Source organism: Microtus ochrogaster, chromosome 16, assembly GCF_000317375.1.
Source record: "Microtus ochrogaster isolate Prairie Vole_2 chromosome 16, MicOch1.0, whole genome shotgun sequence".
Lineage (NCBI taxonomy): Eukaryota > Metazoa > Chordata > Mammalia > Rodentia > Cricetidae > Microtus > Microtus ochrogaster.
The window spans coordinates 33,750,346-33,769,632 of record NC_022018.1 but is presented as its reverse complement, the minus strand read 5'-3'; the positions used below and the strand labels follow the sequence as shown (position 1 = coordinate 33,769,632).

The window sequence follows — 19,287 nt, the reverse complement described above, 5'->3', positions numbered from 1 at the left end:
TGGAAACAGGTACTTAATAAAATCTTCCCTCCCATGTGCGTTAAAGCTAAACTGCTCCTGAGAAAGTAGGTCCATAAACCTGTTGCTTCAGTTTCTCATGTCCACCCCATTTTTTTTTTTTTTGATTTTCAAGACAGGGTTTCTCTGTAGCTTTTGGTTCCTATCCTGGAACTAGCTCTTGTAGACCAGGCTGGCCTCGAACTCACAGAGATCCGCCTGCCTCTGCCTCCCTAGTGCTGGGATTAAAGGCGTGCGCCACCAACGCCCGTCTGTCCCTCCAAATTTTGAGAAACAATTTACTAAAAGAAATTATATTCACTCATTTTGGCCTGTACAAACAAGTTGATAGGAAAATTTATCTAATAGAATACACTCTTTAGCGCATGCTAAAATATTATTATAAATATAATAAATAGTATTATAATTTATCCAGATATCGACTATATCACTTTCAGATATGAATGTGAGAGAATTCAAGTGTGCATTCTTAGAGTAAAAGTAACCAGTCACCGACATTGCCTCCATACTCTATTACAAACACAGATTCTATGAGGTTTATGATCCTAGCCAACGGTAGCCCTAGCGGATATTGCTGTTGCTGAGTCCATTCCTTTGATATTTGGAGACAGAATATTTTTCTACATTCTTCTTAGTTGTTCTTGATCTCAGAGTTGTTTTGATTTTCATTTCCCCCGATAGCTAAGGATGTTGAGCATTTCCTTAAGTATCTTTTGGCCATTTGAGAGTCTTCTGTTGAGAATTCTCTGTTTAGTTCAGAATCCCATTTTTTAAATTGGGTTATTCAGAATTTTAATCTCTAATTTCTTGAGTTTTTTATATATTTTGGAGATCAGTTCTTTGTCTGATGTGGGGTTGGTGAATATCTTTTCCCATTCAGTAGGCTTCTTTTTTTGTCTTATTGACTGTATCCTGTTGAATTAGAAGCAGTGGAGCTGCATCCCCAGCACCTGGCCGCCCGCACGGCTAGCTTATGTCCGAAATAATTACACGGACACTGTATTCTTTTAAACACTGCCTGGCCCCATTAGTTCCAGCCTCTTATTGGCTAGCTCTTACATATTGATCTAACCCATTTCTATTAATCTGTGTAGGCCACGAGCTGGCTTACCAGGAATGATCTTAACCTGCGTCTGTCTGGAGTGGGAGAATCATGGCAACTCTCTGATTCAGCTTCTTTCTTCCAGCATTCTGTTCTGTTTACTCCACCCACCTAAGGGTTGGCCTATCAAAAGGCCTAGGCAGTTTCTTTATTAATAAGAAATCACTCCCACATCAGTATCCTTTGCTTTACAGAAGCTTCTCAGTTTCAGGAGGTCCCATTTATTTATTGTTTCTCTCAGTGTCTGTGTTACTGGGGTTATATTTAGGAAATGGTTGTCCATGCATTGAAGACTACTTCCCACATTCTCTTCTATCAGGTTTAGTGTGGTTGGATTTGTAATTCTTGACTTCTTTTGAATTCCTTGAGTAAGTTTGCCTAGGAACAATGACTTTTGAGGCAGTCACACAGGTATTTATTAGTATTATTCTACTCGTGCTACTACCTTAATACAGATTTAAAACACTTAATACTATATTTCTTCAATCTGGAGTTATGAATGCTTCAGGAGTTTAACTTGCCAACGACCTCTAAGCAACGTAAAACGTGAGGTCTTCCACTATTAAGTCCCCATAGAGGAAAGTGAAGTTCCAAGCTATCTGTCTAGAAAACATCTTAAATAAAACAGGATTTTCAGATAATGAAATAAGAAACCCAGTTCAATCAGCATCTTGATAGATATAAAACTATAGAGATGGCACAAAGAAAATAAGGTTATAAGACAAGAAGCAAAGGAGGGAAAGACTGAAATAAGTGAACCAATGAAAGAAATTGTTAGATAGATACCATATTGTTAGGATCCCAAACCACAAAAACTCAAGATGAGCACTTTTTAGACCTTGATAGCAAATTCCATCCCACGTTCTGCTTCCTATACCCTATTTCTTGGACTGTCGGAGCTCTATAGAAAAAAGAAAGTTAAACTCCTTTTCACATCAGAATTTAAAAGAAAAATATTATCACATATAAATTTTTGGTGCTTATTGGATTATTTTTCACAGAAACAAATCCCTTTCCTCATATCTGTTTTTATGTTTTTGTTTTGTTTTCCTATTTGTTTAGTGTCTGAATACCATCTCTTCTTCTAAACACAGTGATCTCAGTAGAAAATAGGACACAGTGCTCCAAAATAATATATCAACCTTTCTTTTTCCTTTGGAACACAGGGAAAATATTAATTTTTCTGATATGTTTCATCTCTTTTGCTCCAATATGCAGGAGAGCATGGTGAAGTCTGTTGATGCTTTATAGGTAAGCCAGAGATGGTCAAGATCATCATTATTTCCCTCTAAACAATCTTCTCACCAATTTATACACATTTCAAATGCACAAGATGGGAACTTAGCAGGTGAGGACAATTTGAAAATAAACACAACTCAACTTTTAAATAATTTCACTGCCTGTACAAAAACAGTCATTTTAGACTTTTGGTAAGCCGTCCAGGTATAATATAAGAAGATCTATGTTCCATAGTGTTGCATAAAAAAGATAATAGTTCTTAGAAAGGATTTATTAGAGCCTTGTGTACTACATAAATGCAGCAAATAATGGTTAGAAAGATATTTCAGAAGCTAAAAACACTCTGTTCCTATGTACGTCTGTGTATGCCTTCATATGGATTTTAATATAAGACAACATATAAAGGAAACTCTTCTGTAGCTAAAATAACAGTCAGATCAAAACAAAGAAATCACCATATTGAATTGATTACAATATACCATGTCTCAGGCTGTGGACCCTACGTAGAACAAAACAGATATTCAAAAACATCATTCTCCTATGAGCTCTAGCTGACCTTGTAAGAGAAAGTTACATAAATGCAGACTACTATCCTAATGTCAGTGTTCTTGGTACTGCTAAATGTAAAGAGGAATGAGTAAAAAATACAGAAAAAAGCAATTAAAAGGAAGTTCCAATTTTCCCCCAAAGCTTCATAATCTTGATGGTTTAATATACATATTTGAATTTTGATGAAATATTGATAGAACAATAAAAAGACAGCATATCTATAGGCTAATGCACAATCTTTTTATGACACAAGTATACCTACATCATCTGTAAAAGAAACTGAGCTTTGCTATAAGACATTAGTAAGCAGTCAGTGTTCTTTTTTTTTTTTTACACACATTATTCTAGGGTAATAAAATGGAAACCATGATCATGATAATAACTCTTGTATGACAAATAATAATTTATATATATTTTGAGGACAAGAGTAAACTATATTTTCTATGTGTGACATGGAAATGCACCGTGGGAAACTCAACTCTATGATGGAAAACTCAACTCTATGGTTGGCTAGGCTTGAACAATGACAAGACCAACAGATCTGATAATGTGGATAGAAGAACTCTCAAAAGTCCCACCACAAGGCGAATTAATGACTGTCGGGAGGAAGAATTCATCTTCACCATAGAGGAACCCTCTTATTGGTTTTCAGATACCAAGTGGTTGCCCTCAAATACCTATACACATAAGCAACACTAAATGGATTTCATAGGTAAGTATGTGTTTGTAGTAATAATGATTTAAGAATAAGAGGTTATGAATTTGAGATGGAGAAGTGGAAAGATTTAGCAAGTGTTCTATGAATAAGGAGGTGAGAAACTATGTAAATACAGTCATCATATGAAATTCTTAAAAATAGATATAAATTAATAATATACAGGATATACAAAATATACTATACATTTTCTATAGGAATTTTGAACATGCAGTATCTCTATTCTTATGTAGAAATATTTTATCAAACATTTGTAACACCATCTCAATGCCAAAGCAACCATAGTAGTCTGAGAAACTTTCTCATCTCATAAGCATTTTCTCCTTGTTGACTTATGGTCATTTTGTTTTGTGCTTATCATTGCCTCTGAGCCTGGCCTTAGTAAAAACACATTAGCAGATGGAATTCCTTTAAAATCAACACAGGGTTATCACTTTCATACAAGGATGAGTTAACATTAGCATTCAACATCTGACACTTTTTTTTAAATTTATTTATTTATTAAGGATTTCTGCCTCCTCCCCGCCACCGCCTCCCATTTCCCTCCCCCTCCCCCGATCAAGTCCCTCTCCCTCATCTGCTTGAAGAGCAATCAGGGTTCCCTGACCTGTGGGAAGTCCAAGGACCGCCCACCTCCATCCAGGTTTAGTAAGTTGAGCATCCAAACTGCCTAGGCTCCCCCAAAGCCAGCACGTGCAGTAGGATCAAAAACCCATTGCCATTGTTCTTGAGTTCTCAGTAGTCCTCATTGTCTGCTATGTAAGTCCGGTTTTTTGAGAATTGACTACTAATAAAAAAGACAAGTTTCCAAGGTTTGTTTCAATTATTTTTTTCTAAAGACTCATGGTACAGAGTTCAGGGTTCATGTGCAAAAGGTAATAATATAACTTCTAACAGTGCTCCAGACAGAGAGCACTACAGAAAACTACAACAGGACCATCAGAGTGTAGAAAAATGTCTACCATCTCATATGTATTTATCTTTCTGTCCTATAGCCTCTCTAGTACTTCATTTGGTATTACCAAACACTCTTGAATGTGGGATTTCACTAACCCCCTGAATTCAAGTATGTCTTTTTTTCTCTCCTAAATGGTGCCTTCCTAAATTGTTTTTATAGGTGATTTTAATTGTGTGCATCTATGAGATGGTAGATATTAACATGGCATAATGAACATTTGTACCCAGATGGGCTACTTCATTAAGAGTCAATGATAAAACCTGCAAACTAATATAGGAATTCAGCACCTATGGGGATTAAAAACTCAAACCATTGCTTCCTGTGTGTTTGCAATAGCCTGAAAACATAAACAACCTAAGTGCCCTTTAACTGGTGAATAGATAATGAAAATATGTTATATACATACAATATGCATCTGTTAAGAAAATGAAAGCAAGAAGTTTTCAGAGAAATGGATGGACCTAGAAAAGATGATATTGCATGAATGAAGTAATCTAGATCCAGAAAGTATATGTATGTATGTATGTATGTATGTATGTATGTATGTATCTATCTATCTATCTATCTATCTATCTATCTATCTATCTATCTACCAAAAAAATCAAACAGATGAGAATTTAGGAAGACACCATTTATGAAAGGAAAGGGGCATATTCAAACAAGAGCTTATTGAAATTCTACATTCAAAAGTGTTTTGTTTTTTGAACTAAAATATATCTCATTGGTAATACAAAATGAAGTACCAGAGGGACTCTAGGACAGAAAGACAAAAAGGCCGCATTTTCTCTCTCATTTGTAGCTCCTCAAATGTGAGTGTAAAGCATGGAGTAAGCCAGGAGCCAGGACGGTATATAGAGACCACAGGTGGGGATGACTGTGGAGGGGGGTGAGGCTTGGCAAGGAAACAGAAGGATATAGATGACATGGGATGGGAAATGGAATAATTGGAAGGTGGTTCGGACTAGGGAGTTGGAAGGAATCAATGGAGGAGGAGAGGGAAGAACAAATAACTCCAAGGTTGTTTAATACAGCCTCAAGGTGTCATTGAAGATTTACCTAAATTAATCACAATGCTCAAAAGTTATATGTGTATAAACATACATCTACACACACACACACACACACTCCCAACTGCTACATGAAACTACATGAGTTTGTTCAAGGGTCCCAAGAATTTATGTAGGTATAAAATTGGGATAAGCACTTACTGATACAGATTAGATCCAGCTGCTGTGTCCTGCCATTCTGTCCAGGCGAGCTGGAGTCCAACCACCCCAGCAAGAAGGCAAGAGAGTGTGACTCAGCTTCCTCAGCTTTTAAGCAGTCATGTATGGAGACAAGACCATGCCCTAGAGCTTGCTGCCCCAAAAGTCATTGGATCGAAATCCCACAACACCCAACACATATACATTTTAAAGTAAATTAAAGCACTTGGGCTGACAATGCTCCCCACAACAACCATACCTTAACAAACTCCTAGGTACTAAACGTGAGATAACTTTTAAAGGGTTGGTCAGGGAAGACCAAGTGACTCCTAAAATTATAGAGATTATCAGTACAACTTTTGACTGCCTCTCAGAGTTTAAGGGGGGCTGTGAGGGAGAAGCTATTGATGAAGACAAGACATTACACATTTAGGGCACACAACTCAGACCATTCGAGTTAAATCCTAACTCAAACCCTTGTTCCTGTGGTCTAGCTTCCATGGTTCCAGAAAATACCGTGCAAGGTCCCAAGAGAGGAAAGCAGTTAAACAGTCCTATGCAGCTGGAATGCCTATGAATTGTAACAACTACCCTTATGATAAGATATTCATAAAGGTATAATATGTGACATTCTTATGCTGATGGTAAAAAACAGCCCTATCAACTGGGCAGTGGTGGCACACACCTTTAATCCCAGAACTCAGGGAGGCAGAGGTGGGCAGATCTCTGTGAGTTCAAGGCTAGCCTGGACTACAGAGTAAATTTCAAGACAGCTGAGACACATAGTGAAACCCTGTCTTAAAAAGCCAAAACGAAAAAGAAGGAAAAGAAGGAGGAGGAGAAGAAGAAAAGAAGAAGAAACATTCCTCTAATTTTACTTAAGGTTCACTCAAGAAAAGAAAAATTATTCCTCATAGAGAAAACCTAACCTCAGTGCTAGTAAGGTTGTTGGACCTTAGAAAAAAAACTGCTTCTATCACTTCCTTGACCAGGATAACTCTCCTTATTACATTTGAAATCTTATACTTACACCCACAGATATGTGTAGCTCCCACCCTTCACCAAAGATGCTTCTCTTTTCAACAAAGGGAAAACAACACTGAAAGCCAAAACCGGACACAGTGCAGAGATCAAAGGGTCACAAGAACCCCAGCTCTCAGAGATAAATCTACATCACAGTTCCTGCATCTCTGGCTCAGGAAACATTTCAGAAGAGGAGAGAGAAAGATTGAAAGAACCATAAAGAAAGTCTGCTGTCAACCAGTCAATCCTAAAAATGGTTACATAAACAAGAGCAGAATAGCAATATCAATGGACATCTTAACACAGAAGGAGGAAATTCCAGAGGGCTCCACCCTCAGACAAAGAACCACAGGCAACTATTGACTCCTGCGAGAAGACTTAGCTTTTCCCAGGGATGAGGCCTCTTACTGTTTTTTTAATGAATAGTCAGTTGGCTTTAGAACAGTCATCACCTTTAAAACTCTATTCATACGAACAGCAAAAATAAACTTATATTTCGATTTTTATATAATAGTACAAAAATAAATATATGTGTATGTAAACAAATAAAATAAGAGCCTATTAACTTGAGAATGAAGGCAAATAGGAGGAGTTGAAGGAAGGTTGCTTGGGAGAGGCTGGAGGGAGGAAATGAAGGAGGAGTGTATAATTCTATTTCAATGAAAACACTCGTATATAAGTTAAATATTTAAGAAATGAAAAAAACAATCAAATGTAAGCAGAGGCTGAAGATATGGCTCAGTGTTTTAAGAGTACATATTGTGTAAGGTGGCCCACAACTGCCAATAGACCCAGCTTCAGAAGATAGGGCACACTTTTGGGTTCTCTACATGTGCACAGACTCAGATATATACATCCATGAATATAATAGCTAAAATAAAAATTAAATCTTAGAAAAACCAAATAAGATAGAACTTACAATTGAAATTCTCCATGACTTATTTCAGTTGATTCCTTTAAATATCAAATTTGAACATTGTCTTTCCTAGGAATGTTTTGCTTCTGTATTGTGGGATCTTCCAGTGGACCAAAGAATACAGATCCTGGGAGGAACTGAAACTGATAAGCGCAGTCCAGGTAAGTGGGGAAGAGGCCAATTCGCAGCTGCCAACCCAGCTACCTTGTTTAGAACACTCCTGATTTGTATGCTGCCAGACTCCTTTTGGCCATTACTTTTTCACGGGCCACATCTGTCTGTGGAAAGAATTTAGGGTTAGATGAAAAATTTCCACCCCAAATGCTTTCCTTCAAAAAAAAAAAAAATAAGTTCAACTTCCTTGTCCGCCTCTCAGGTAAGACTCTCTAATTCTGATATACACTGTGATCTCAAGAAGAGCTGTGTCTACAGTGAAAAGTATTCCCTTTTTCTTGAGGAAGTACACTGTATAATATCTGTGGCAGGATAATAACTAAACATAGAAGATGTGACATTATTGTTACCTTCATGGTCCAATTTCTTTCTTCATCCAATAAAGCCTAATGATCTAAATTGCTTTTCTTTGGTCTGGTAGTCACCAAAGCATTAGAATTCTATACACTAATGGGAAGCTACTGGCTGTACTCGTTCTTCTTTTGATGAATGAACTCTTCCTCGTAGCTTCCTACGTTCTGTGTGACAGCATGTCTCCAGTCGTCACCTGAGTAATAAAACTGAGTGTTAGACGTAAGCAGTACCAAAAGCAAGAGACTAGGGATTGAGAAGTCACATGCTGTACTTTCATGATAAAAAGAAGTCTGACTAGACAGAAGATAACATTACTTGACTTCTATAGTGCTACATAAGAGTTGGCAACTGTTGAGAGCTGCCACTAACAGACTTTAATTAAGCCTAAGTCAAGGTAATTACTGAGGCCAACCAGATGTATCAACTCATCCAATAGTGTCCCAGCTTCTAGCGGTGTAGCCTAGTACATCCAGAACACATTGAAATACAGTTCCATGGACAGAACCTGATTTGTACAGGAAGCCTTGCTCAAAGTCTCCAGAGGTCGTCTTAGGCACTAATGGGAAATTCCTTCATATTGTTTGAGGACATGAATGTGACTTGTCAATGCAAAAGCATCTGCATTTGCACCCTGTGTTACTCTTATGGGCCTAGAATATAATAGCAAACAATTGCAGAGCCTCACGGATACCGGCAAAGACTCATTAAGGCTAAGCTGCTCAGCGTATGTGATTCACCCTGTGGCCTTGTGTTCCCATGCTCAGAAACAATAAAACAAATATGATATCTTAGGCAATATTCAGTAAATATTTCAGAAATGGTCACCGAAATGAAATAACTAAGAACCTAGCTTGTGAGATTCCCATCAATTTTCCTAAGATAGAGATGACTCTGGTTGTTACAATTAAAATTGGAGCCAAGTCTTGACCCTGAAATAAGCTGAATGACGTAGATAGGACCACTTTAGGCACCGTGGTTATGATGCTGTTGACATCCTCTCAGGCGAAAGAAATATGGAGCCATCACTGAGATTGCAGGCGTGTCCTTCCGCCTGCCTCCTAGCAGTTTCTGGCCTTGGGCATGGAATACTGCAATATGTAGCGGTGGAAATTTAACGTAAAGCAGAGTTACTTGAAGCAGCTACCAGAATCAGCAGTTAAGTGGCCGACCTCATCCAAGATGTTGCTGTCTTTGACTGAGCTATCCCGATGTAAGTAACTCTTTCCCAGTCTCTTCTAAGTGAGCTTAAGCATTGCATTATTTTGCAAAGCTGGTTTGGACAATTTGCTTCTTTGGTGTTTTTGCTCTTACACATGAAGTGAATTAACCTTTATTTATGCCTAACTCACAAAAGTGAAGCCAAATGGAACAGAGGAGTGCTCTCTAATCATTGCACTGGAAAGCAGCTTCACAGTCTACCCTTGCCTCAGTGGTTCCAACAGGGAAGTGTTCTTACCCTGGAGGTGGACAGCAATTGCTAAATATTTTGCATAATCTTGGTTGGTCTAATAGAAGAGAAGAATAGTACCTGGTCTAACAGCAGAATATGCTCAGTAATGTACAGAATGAAAATGGATCCACCTCTAAGAGTCAAAACTGCAGATTCTGAGACATTTGACTGTCTCCGATCACAGTCTTTGATGAATTCCCTGTGTGACTACTGCAGAAAGGAAAAGCATATTCTTGTTCTTGGGGCTCTGGTATGAGCTGCATAAATTGTGTGAACTTTAGCTTATCATCAGTTCTAGAGACATATTAGACAAGCCTAGAAAATGTAGCTCTATACTGTTTCGTCAGTTTTGTTCAATCAGAATGTCCTTTCCAAAATATGAATCACTGCTGCTATTTGTTTGGTTTTCTTGGTAATATTTCCAAATAAGTAGATCAGTTAACAAAAACAAATCGTATTTTATTAAGTGAAAAACCAAGTCACTGGTTTCCTTGTACTCTTCTTAAACTATAAAAATCCTTCAGATGACAAATGGCAGTAATGCTGATATATTTATCTACTACATACATATCTATGAAGCAGAATTTAAATTTGAAGAAGCGTCTTGTTTTATGAAACCTCATTTTCTAAAATAAGAATTTTCTGAAGTGTGGTTCTTGTGCATGCAAACGGATGCTCGTTAACTTGCACAGTGCAAAGATTTTGGTATATTTCGTTATTTTTTAGTATTTAAATTTAAGCATTTTCCATGGGAAAAAAAATCTTACCAGGGTCCTAGTTTTATGTTACACATTTCCAATTGCATTCATTAAAACTTTATGGCACAGGGAATTCTTTTCAGATTCGTATCAGTAAATGTGAATGGATTTTTCATGCTGACACATATGCTGGTTCAATCCTGCTGAGTGTGTAAATTACTGATATGTTGCAGTTCTGTTTCTGTCCATCTGTGAAATAAAATCGGTGATAAAACCAACACCAATCACTGTAAAAGGAAAATTCAGGATGTATGATAGAGCAATGGAACTAATCAAAAAATCTAAACCACCAGGCATGTGACCAAATGTAAAGTCTGTACTTTACAAATAACAGTGCCTGGTGACATTGAGTTGCAAGATTATGGGTGTTGTCTCTGCAATCCTAATCTATATGAAAGCCCAAGACATTTAAGACATGCCAGTATAAGGTGCAAAGTCTATAGTGTTGGCATTTTGTTTTCCATACTGGCTAAAAACAGGACGTAAGAAAAATCACCTAACCTTGTTTGTCAATAGAGTTTAATGATAATAGACTGAGTTGTAAAGCTCAAATTCACAGAGAAAACAATCTGAAGCTTTTGGTAGCATGGCAAACGAGTGTGATTATTACTGTGGTTGAGCAAAGCCTACGGAATCCTTTTCATGACATGATTCTCTTTATCCTCAGTACTGAGCAACTGCAATTTTGTGTTTATTTTTATGAGGCATGAAGGTGAAATCGTTGTGTGCTAGCCATACTTGTTAGGAGGGAAGTATCACATAGTAACAAAATGTATAGGAGACGGTGTCTACTTAACTTCCACATGAGCTCCCGATACACTAACCTGTCTCCAGAGAATGACTTCACAACACTCAATAGCTTAAAGTCCAAAGGTTTGAAAATTTCCTAATAATTTCTGATAACAACCAAAAAATAAGAACTATCACCAAGTTCAGAAAATCTATATCTGTGCAAATGTAATTACTTAATTGAATTTTTTCATTACAAGATATCTATTCACAACCACAGCTGTCCAGTGACAAGCCAGACAGTGGCAGGCACTGGAAGAGATATTTTTCTGATAACCAACACAGAGTCACCGCTGATAGCCACAGACGGATAGGTCCAGAGTAGCTGGTGTTCTTTTCTGTAAGTAGGGATACTCCTGCTGCTGTCGGTGTCAAACCTAGTCCAGTGGGAGAATGTGACTTCTGCTCCCATTGATGACAATGAGATCGACTATGGAGAGGGGTCCCTCAAGGCCTTGTTTGACCACTCCATCAAACTGTCACAGACCTCCAATGATCTCATGATGGAAATGCGCAAGTTGTTTGTAAGTACCTCATTCACTTCTGGCTTCTCCACCAAAAGAGCCCTACAGACAATGACTCTAACTGATTCCAGTCTTCACATGAAAAATCACCTGAACCGTATTTCTACTATTACAAGTTTCAGTTGCGGGGTTGGTGAAGATCTTCTCCCAGTCAGTGGGTTGCCTTTTTGTCTTAGTGACAGTGTCCTTTGCTTTACAGAAGCTTCTCAGTCTCAGGAGGTCCCATTTATTCAATGAGGCCCTTAATGTCTGTGCTGCTGGGGTTGTACCTAGGAAGCGATCTCCTGTGCCCATCTGTTGTAGGGTACTTCCCACTTTCTCTTCTATCAGGTTCAGAGTGTTCGGACTGATATTGAGGTCCTTAATCCATTTGGACTTGATTTTTCAAGGTCCAAATCAGGAGCAGAAGGAGGGGGAGCACGAGCAAGGAACTCAGGACCGCGAGGGGTACACCCACACACTGAGACAATGGGGATGATCTTTCGGGAATTCACCAAGACCAGCTAGCCTGGGTCTGAAAAAGCATGGGATAAAACCAGACTTACATAGCGGACAATGAGGACTACTGAGAACTCAAGAACAATGGCAATGGGTTTTTGATCCTACTGCACATACTGGCTTTGGGGGAGCCTAGGCAGCTTGGATGCTCAACTTACTAAACCTGGATGGAGGTGGGCGGTCCTTGGACTTCCCACAGGTCAGGGAACCCTGATTGCTCTTCAAGCAGATGAGGGAGAGGGACTTGATGGGGGAGGGGGAGGGAAATGGGAGGCGGTGGTGGGGAGGAGGCAGAAATCCTTAATAAATAAATAAATTTTAAAAAAAACAAATAACAAGTTTCATAGATAAGAGAAAGCGGGAGCTAGTGAAAAGTAGAACAAGGAGGGTAGGGCTGTTTGGTGATATTACAAAGATTTTTGAAGAATTCAGTGATTTACAAAATATGCCTCTAGTGCCATGCTATTTTTCTTAAATCCATTATTCTTAAATTTACATTTTGACATAATACCTATTTTTCATATCTTTGGAGTAGATTTGATTTCCTTACCTTGTTAGCAGGAGACCAGTCTCCAGTGACATCTTCAATTATTCACTGCAGACGTCCAGTAGAGGAGAAGTGAAGTATTGTGTCTTTCATAGAATGCATAGAACAAATCTCAACTCTTTTGATGCCAAATAGGGAAAAATTAGAATACTAAAAAGCTGTTATGCTCTCAGAAACCCTGAAATGCCAGGAATCATTGTATCAGAGATTTCCAACGCATGCTTACACCGTGGGAGGGAGGGCTTAGAAGGGACATAAGTTATTTCTTCCCAATGATTGTATGTTTACTGTTTGAGGTCAGACAGTGTTAGTAGGAGATAATGGAGCCAGAGAATTCATCTTTGCATTTCCAGTATGCAAGTGCTCATTCTGTGCTTACTCACGAGTGTCTTCCTTTCGTCCCCTCGTGCTGGTTTAGTTCTCCGATGTCTTCTCCTCAAAAATTTTCAAAAAATTTGTAAGTACCCTACTGATTTCTATCATCTTCAAAGACAAACATCAAAAATAATACCCCTAAGGAGTGATCAGGCAAACAAACAAAAAAACAACTCAGAAACTTCATGCTAAGATTTGCAGTGTAATTTACATGACAAAGATCCCAAAGCAAACCTCAAGGATTTACCTCCACAAGGTCACACCATAAAAAGAGAATTGGTCAGGTTTGGGAAATCCCTGATTTGAAAATGAAAGAAAAAAAAAAACAAAAATAATGATTTTAATATGTTTACCCTGCAGAGCTGTAAGAATTTTGTGTAAGGGTTATGTTGGGGCAGAACTCTAATTTCCCCACTCATCCTTCTCAGGACTCAGGCTCCTGGGTGTGTTGTTTATTTTCTATGAAGTAGAACTGAGTTATAACACATGTTCACAGGGAGAACAATCCTAAATAAGACCCCATGCCAACAGGGGCGAAGACACTAAGTCAATGGCCTCTTAGGAACCTTCAAATGTTAGGAATCATTATGTAAATGTTTCAGAGGCCAAAGTTTCTTCAATTGGAGGTACAGTTAAGGATTGAAACTAGATTCTCTCCTACTGGTAATTATATGCTATATGTTCAAGGTTAGTCAATGGCAAGAGAAAACAGATAAGGCTTTCAGTACAATAATGGGCATCCCAAGAATGTCTATATTTGAAATAAATATATGTTTATTTTGTCTTCTTATTAATTAGATGTTTTACTTATCATTCTTGACTAATATCATTTAAGTTTTAACATTCCTGGCAATCTATTAAACTTTTACAAAATAAATTTTATTAGTTTTACATAAACTATATATTAAATTACTATAGTATTTAAATTTATATATTGATGAATATGTAAACATTAATTTCTATTTTATATTTTTTTATTTGTAATTTGCATTTCCTAAAATGACCATGTTTCTTCTCAAGTAATTAATAGGTATTAATAAATATACACTTAATAATATTAATAAAATTGCTTTCAAGGATTATGTTTTACTTTGAATGCTACAAGTTATATGTGTTTAGTGGTACTGGAAAGAACATCTATAATGCCCAGATGCATTTCAGTTTAGACAAACAGAAAATAAAGATTAATAAATATAGGTTCATAGGAACTATGGCTCAAATTATAAATACAGATTATTTTTGAAACACTTTGTATTCCATGATTGTAATACTTCTATGGTTTCCCTTCCAACAAAAAGATTTGAAATGTGAGAACAGAAGAGTGTGGTAAAGAGAGAAAGAGTCTGAGAAGTTACAAATAATTGGGTGAAAACCAAATTGAGATTACAAATTTAATAGAAAAATAATCTAGGTAAAGGGATAACTTTTTAGCTTCTTCATCCTAGATTTTATTTGTACATCACACAAATGCTCATTTGTAAAGCTTATAGATTTACTGAACTAATTCATATGCACTTCATGGATTCATTTACTCAATTCCCAAAACTGAACTAACACCGTTCCTATTTTACCATTTGTAGGTATTGGATTTCCTCAAGGATAAGAAGTACATGGTCAAGACTCTCAACTGCTGCCACACATTTTCTCTTAACACTCCAGAAACTGTGGAGGAAGCCAGACATATCTCAGTGAGTCCTTAGGCCATGGTTTTCACATAACTAGCTGAAGCAACACATTGCCTTTGCCATTTTGTAGATTCTTATAAACACTATAACTACATCTGCAGGGAAATGGGGAAAGAGTGAGCGATTAAAGAGTAAAGCCTTGAGAGATAGTTGGTAAATTATAAGCTAAAAAGCAGATGTTAAATAATACTGTGGAAGAGTCATAAACTCAAAGGCCACACAACAATATCTTGTCGCTAGATTTTATTCATTATCATATAAGAACTTATTAACTGAATTAGATATCCCAGGATAGTAATACATTTTATGTGCTCCCGAGATATGTAAAAACAATTGTCTTCATTATCTGTTACTAATATTTCCTTATTGGTACCATTTCTCATTACTGACCACCACTGTGACTCTTCTTGATTCTCATATCTCTCCTGGTTCTGCTTTTTATGTTTGTGTTACTTCATGACTATGACTTTTGCATATTTTTTCTGAGACTTAATGGGTATATTTGTACAAGCCAGTCATGCATATACTATGCAAAATTTCTTTGCCCTCTCAGTTACAATGAGGTCAATATATCAAATCAAGTGAATTTGTAATTGTTAGGACCTCTCCATTCTGAGTTCCTGTCATAACTTATCTCTCAATGAATAAATCTGACATCATTCTGAAAATAATAGGAAGAAGCAAAGGAATAAGATTTAAAGGAAAAAAGAACGCTTGTAGATATTTTTAGAGACACACTCCATCAATAGGTACTTCATAGTGCATCTCTTAAAAATTGCTAAAAATAGCTCTCATTATAGCTAGTTGAAGGAACAAAAATGAGGATTTAAAAAGATTAATATAATGCATCTTTTCTTTGACTAGTAAGAATCAGTGTTTAGTATTTGCCTGATCAAACCCTTATTCTTAGTTATATGTTACCATACTCCCAGCAACCTATATGTTATTACCATTTGACTTGCTTCAATCTTTCATTTTCTTTAAATATTTATTGCTATTCCCATTGATTTCTTTCTTCTTTTCGTTTTCATGACCACTAGATAGCTAATGAACATTAACACAAGAGACATTTTAAACAGTTAACTTAAGGTAAGATTCCTCCAAGGAGCACACACTGGAGGGTCACAATTCCATTGTGATTTCCATCCCTGGTTCCATAAAAGTCAAGCTAGTGGTACCATTGTTTTCCCACTACACATGCCAAGAAGCAGATTGTTCTGCTAGAAGCAAGAGGCAAAGAATCACGTTGACTCAGGAAATTATATTTTATCAATAGCAGGCTACCTTCAAGGTATCTTTCTATTAATATTGTAAGATAACTTAAGTATTATAAATTAGTATAATTGTGATTAATCTAGTTTATTAGAATGGTGACTCTGAGCTAAATGTTTTATATTTGTTACTGGAGGCCTCTGTCTTTCCTAAATCATGTTCTATAGGTACCTAGTAGGTTCTAAGCAAATTTTTGGTGTCCACGAATAAGCAAAACAATCTAATATGTAAGATCTTGCATGGAAAGCAGGTAGGAGAATTTCAAATGGACAGCAAAATACAATCAAAATAAAGTTTCATTACAAAAAGTAATTTATATAAGTTAGTTATGTGAGTTTTTGTTATAAATTTATATTTAAAAAGTTATTTATGTAAGTTGTTTCATTCTGGCAGAATGTAGGTGAATGGCAGAAATTTACAGCTCTATATCACTTTTATCTATAAGAGTGCTTGTGTTATTCTTTACAATTAAAAAAATACATGCAACTAATCCTTGTGTATTTCATTTATATGAATATTGTTGCGCCTTTATGATGTATAGTTTGAAGACTTCCTGAAGATTATCCTCAGCCTAGTGCATGCCTGGAATAACCCTTTGCATCACCTAGTGACTGAACTCGGTACTATGAAAGGCACCCCTGATGCGATTTTATCAAGAGCCAAAGGCATTGAGAACCTAAACAGTAAGCTTCTAGAGAGCGTCAATATGATACTGAGCACGGTGAGCAGTTTTCTTATTCACCACTTTTTTTTCTTCTGATGACATGGTAAGGGATGGTAAATTTTGACACACCTCACTTTACAAGAACGCAATTTAGGCATTCCTTCTTGCATGTGACTTCACTACAGTGATGGGCATAAAATAAAGCTTTTCTTCAGAATCCTTTGGAGAGTAGCTTTCCTGAGCAAGGTGGCATGCTCCGGATTATTTTGTTCTCTCTTATGTTCACCCCTGGCCTACCTGCCTGCTAAGTGAGGAAACCACCATCAGCTCTTCCACTGTACCATGGCAAAACACCAATCTATACTCAGGTGACAATTTCCTGGCCCTATATCAATTTAGTTACAAAATACCATACTTTAAAAGGAATCAATTTACAGTAAAAAAAAATTATAAAAGTGGGTCTCCATCCTACTTTTCAGACGACAGGTTTATAGTATTCTGGGCTAGATTTCTGAAAATTCACATAGCTGACCACCATTGTAAGTTACTAACATTTCCCTAACTAGAAGTCAGTATTTAGAAGGAAAAAGGACAGAGAAATATAATCAGTGATAATGTTAAGTGCAATCAGTGGTAATATTAAGTGTCTGACTACCCATTTGGTCAATTAGGTTCATCCTGGACTCAAGCAAAATGAGAAATACCCTGTCTGGACGGATCTGGCATCCTTGCAGGCAGCCGATGAAGAACGTCACTTTTTTGCTCTTTATAAACTGTTATACTGCCTCCGTGTTGATATGTATACAATTGACCTTTATCTCAAGCACCTGAGGTGTGTGCTTGTTAATGGTGACATCTGCTACTCGGTAGAATTTTGAGAGGATCCTAGATAAACCATCCTTTTAAAAAAGCTTCTTAAACCTTTATACTTTTTAAGGTAAACCTGAGTGTAATTTTTCTCCCTTATAAAATAAAAAGAGACATTCTGTCTATACCAAAGTGTAAAAATAAGTGTCAGTATCCTTGGTTCATTTAGTACTAAATGTATCAGTAGCACTGAGATTCCCCGTAACACAAGGAATAGATATTGAATAGAAAAATGCGATGCCTCGCCACTTACTTTAGAATCACAGCTAGTTACTATGGATGAAGTTATTAAAATAAAAGTGTGGCAGCAATAATAAAAGCATAGCCATAGCCATGCTACTTAGAAGTTGGAAATGATAGAACACTTTGAAAATTTAACCATTTTATTAGTTTTGTGAGAATTTTGCACAAAGTGTTTTAATAATATTTACCCCAACTCTTTTTATCCCATTTCCTAAACATGTAACTTTGTATTCTCGTTTTTTTTTAAAGCCTACAAAAGTAATTATCAATGCTCATCTCCTCAGTTTCATCTCTTTATTTCGAACAAGTTTCTTTTAAGATGATTTCAACTTCATCACATACTGAAATTATATAATGCATCCACCTCCCCTCTTGTGGTCCAAGTCATATAATAGGAAATATGGAGGTGGACATTTCCTACAACTTTTCATCTTTTCCTGCTTCTTGCTATCCGTTCCTTTGTCTCTGTCAGAATTGAAAAAAGAGGATCAAGAAAAAGGGAACATATGCCCTATGGGCAATTTACAGGGTTCTTTCAAAGACTTTCTGCTGACAGTGCCACAAGATGGATTCCCTTGAAGATGCCTCTCTTAGGGTCCCCGAGTCCACTAGTATTTTCCTAAATCCAGATAGGGCACTTCATCAGGAGACATTCCTGGCTATATTTTCCTATCTGCTCCAAATCACTGCCATATCTATCATGGTATGTTCTTTACCCATTACCCAGATGCCACACCACTGAAGAAGAGTGGCTGAAAGTATGCTTTCCAGCAACTGATAGAGAACCATGCATGAAAACTACTCCATTATTGGAGTTCCAACAGTGAAGAATCACTACTGAATTCATCCTGTGATCTCTACCTATTCTCCTCCTCATACAAATACATCTACAGCAGCATGTCAAATAAGCAGTACACGTCACTGGAAGAATCAGATGCTATTTTTCTCTTCTTTTTGCCCTCATATGTAATTTTATCTAGGAGCAATCATCTTGGAGTCAGTCACACAAACATTCCATAGGAAGCCACTAATCCTAATAGGCCTTCAACATAATGTCACAACACTTAAATTTCATTTACTTAGTCTTGACTTTTTGGTCGATGGAAGCTCAGTTCATCGGCTGATTCTGAGTAAATTAGGAATTACACTTATCTCTCTGTTGGGGCTCCTGAAAGGAAAGATCACTAGGCTATCTTTCCAGCAAGTATCAGAGTATCAGGGAGCATTAGAAACTAAAAGACAATGCAACTGGCATCTTGAGAAACAAACAAACAAATAAATAAAGCATTGAAACGGAAACAACAGGATCATGAGGTAGGGAATAAGGGAATAAAATATAAAGGAAAAATTAATAAAATACAG

General features: G+C 37.0%; 1 protein-coding gene across 1 annotated transcript; it reads left to right on the top strand.

Annotated features, from left to right (window-relative positions):
- Nucleotides 1–9,432: 9,432 nt before the first annotated feature.
- Nucleotides 9,433–17,693, top strand: LOC101982968 (prolactin-7C1-like). The gene is made up of 6 exons (XM_005355134.2): nt 9,433–9,463; nt 11,596–11,774; nt 13,238–13,276; nt 14,775–14,882; nt 16,693–16,872; nt 17,487–17,693. The coding sequence occupies exons 1-6, from the start codon at nt 9,433–9,435 to the stop codon at nt 17,691–17,693; spliced, it is 744 nt and encodes a 247-aa protein (XP_005355191.2).
- The last annotated feature ends 1,594 nt before the right edge of the window (nt 17,694–19,287 follow it).

Coding starts and splice junctions, on each gene's coding strand:
- LOC101982968 (XM_005355134.2), top strand. CDS start 9,433: ATGTTGCTGTCTTTGACTGAGCTATCCCGAT. Junction 9,464..11,595: donor TTTGACTGAGCTATCCCGAT/GTAAGTAACTCT, acceptor CTTTTCTGTAAG/TAGGGATACTCCTGCTGCTG. Junction 13,277..14,774: donor CAAAAATTTTCAAAAAATTT/GTAAGTACCCTA, acceptor TACCATTTGTAG/GTATTGGATTTCCTCAAGGA.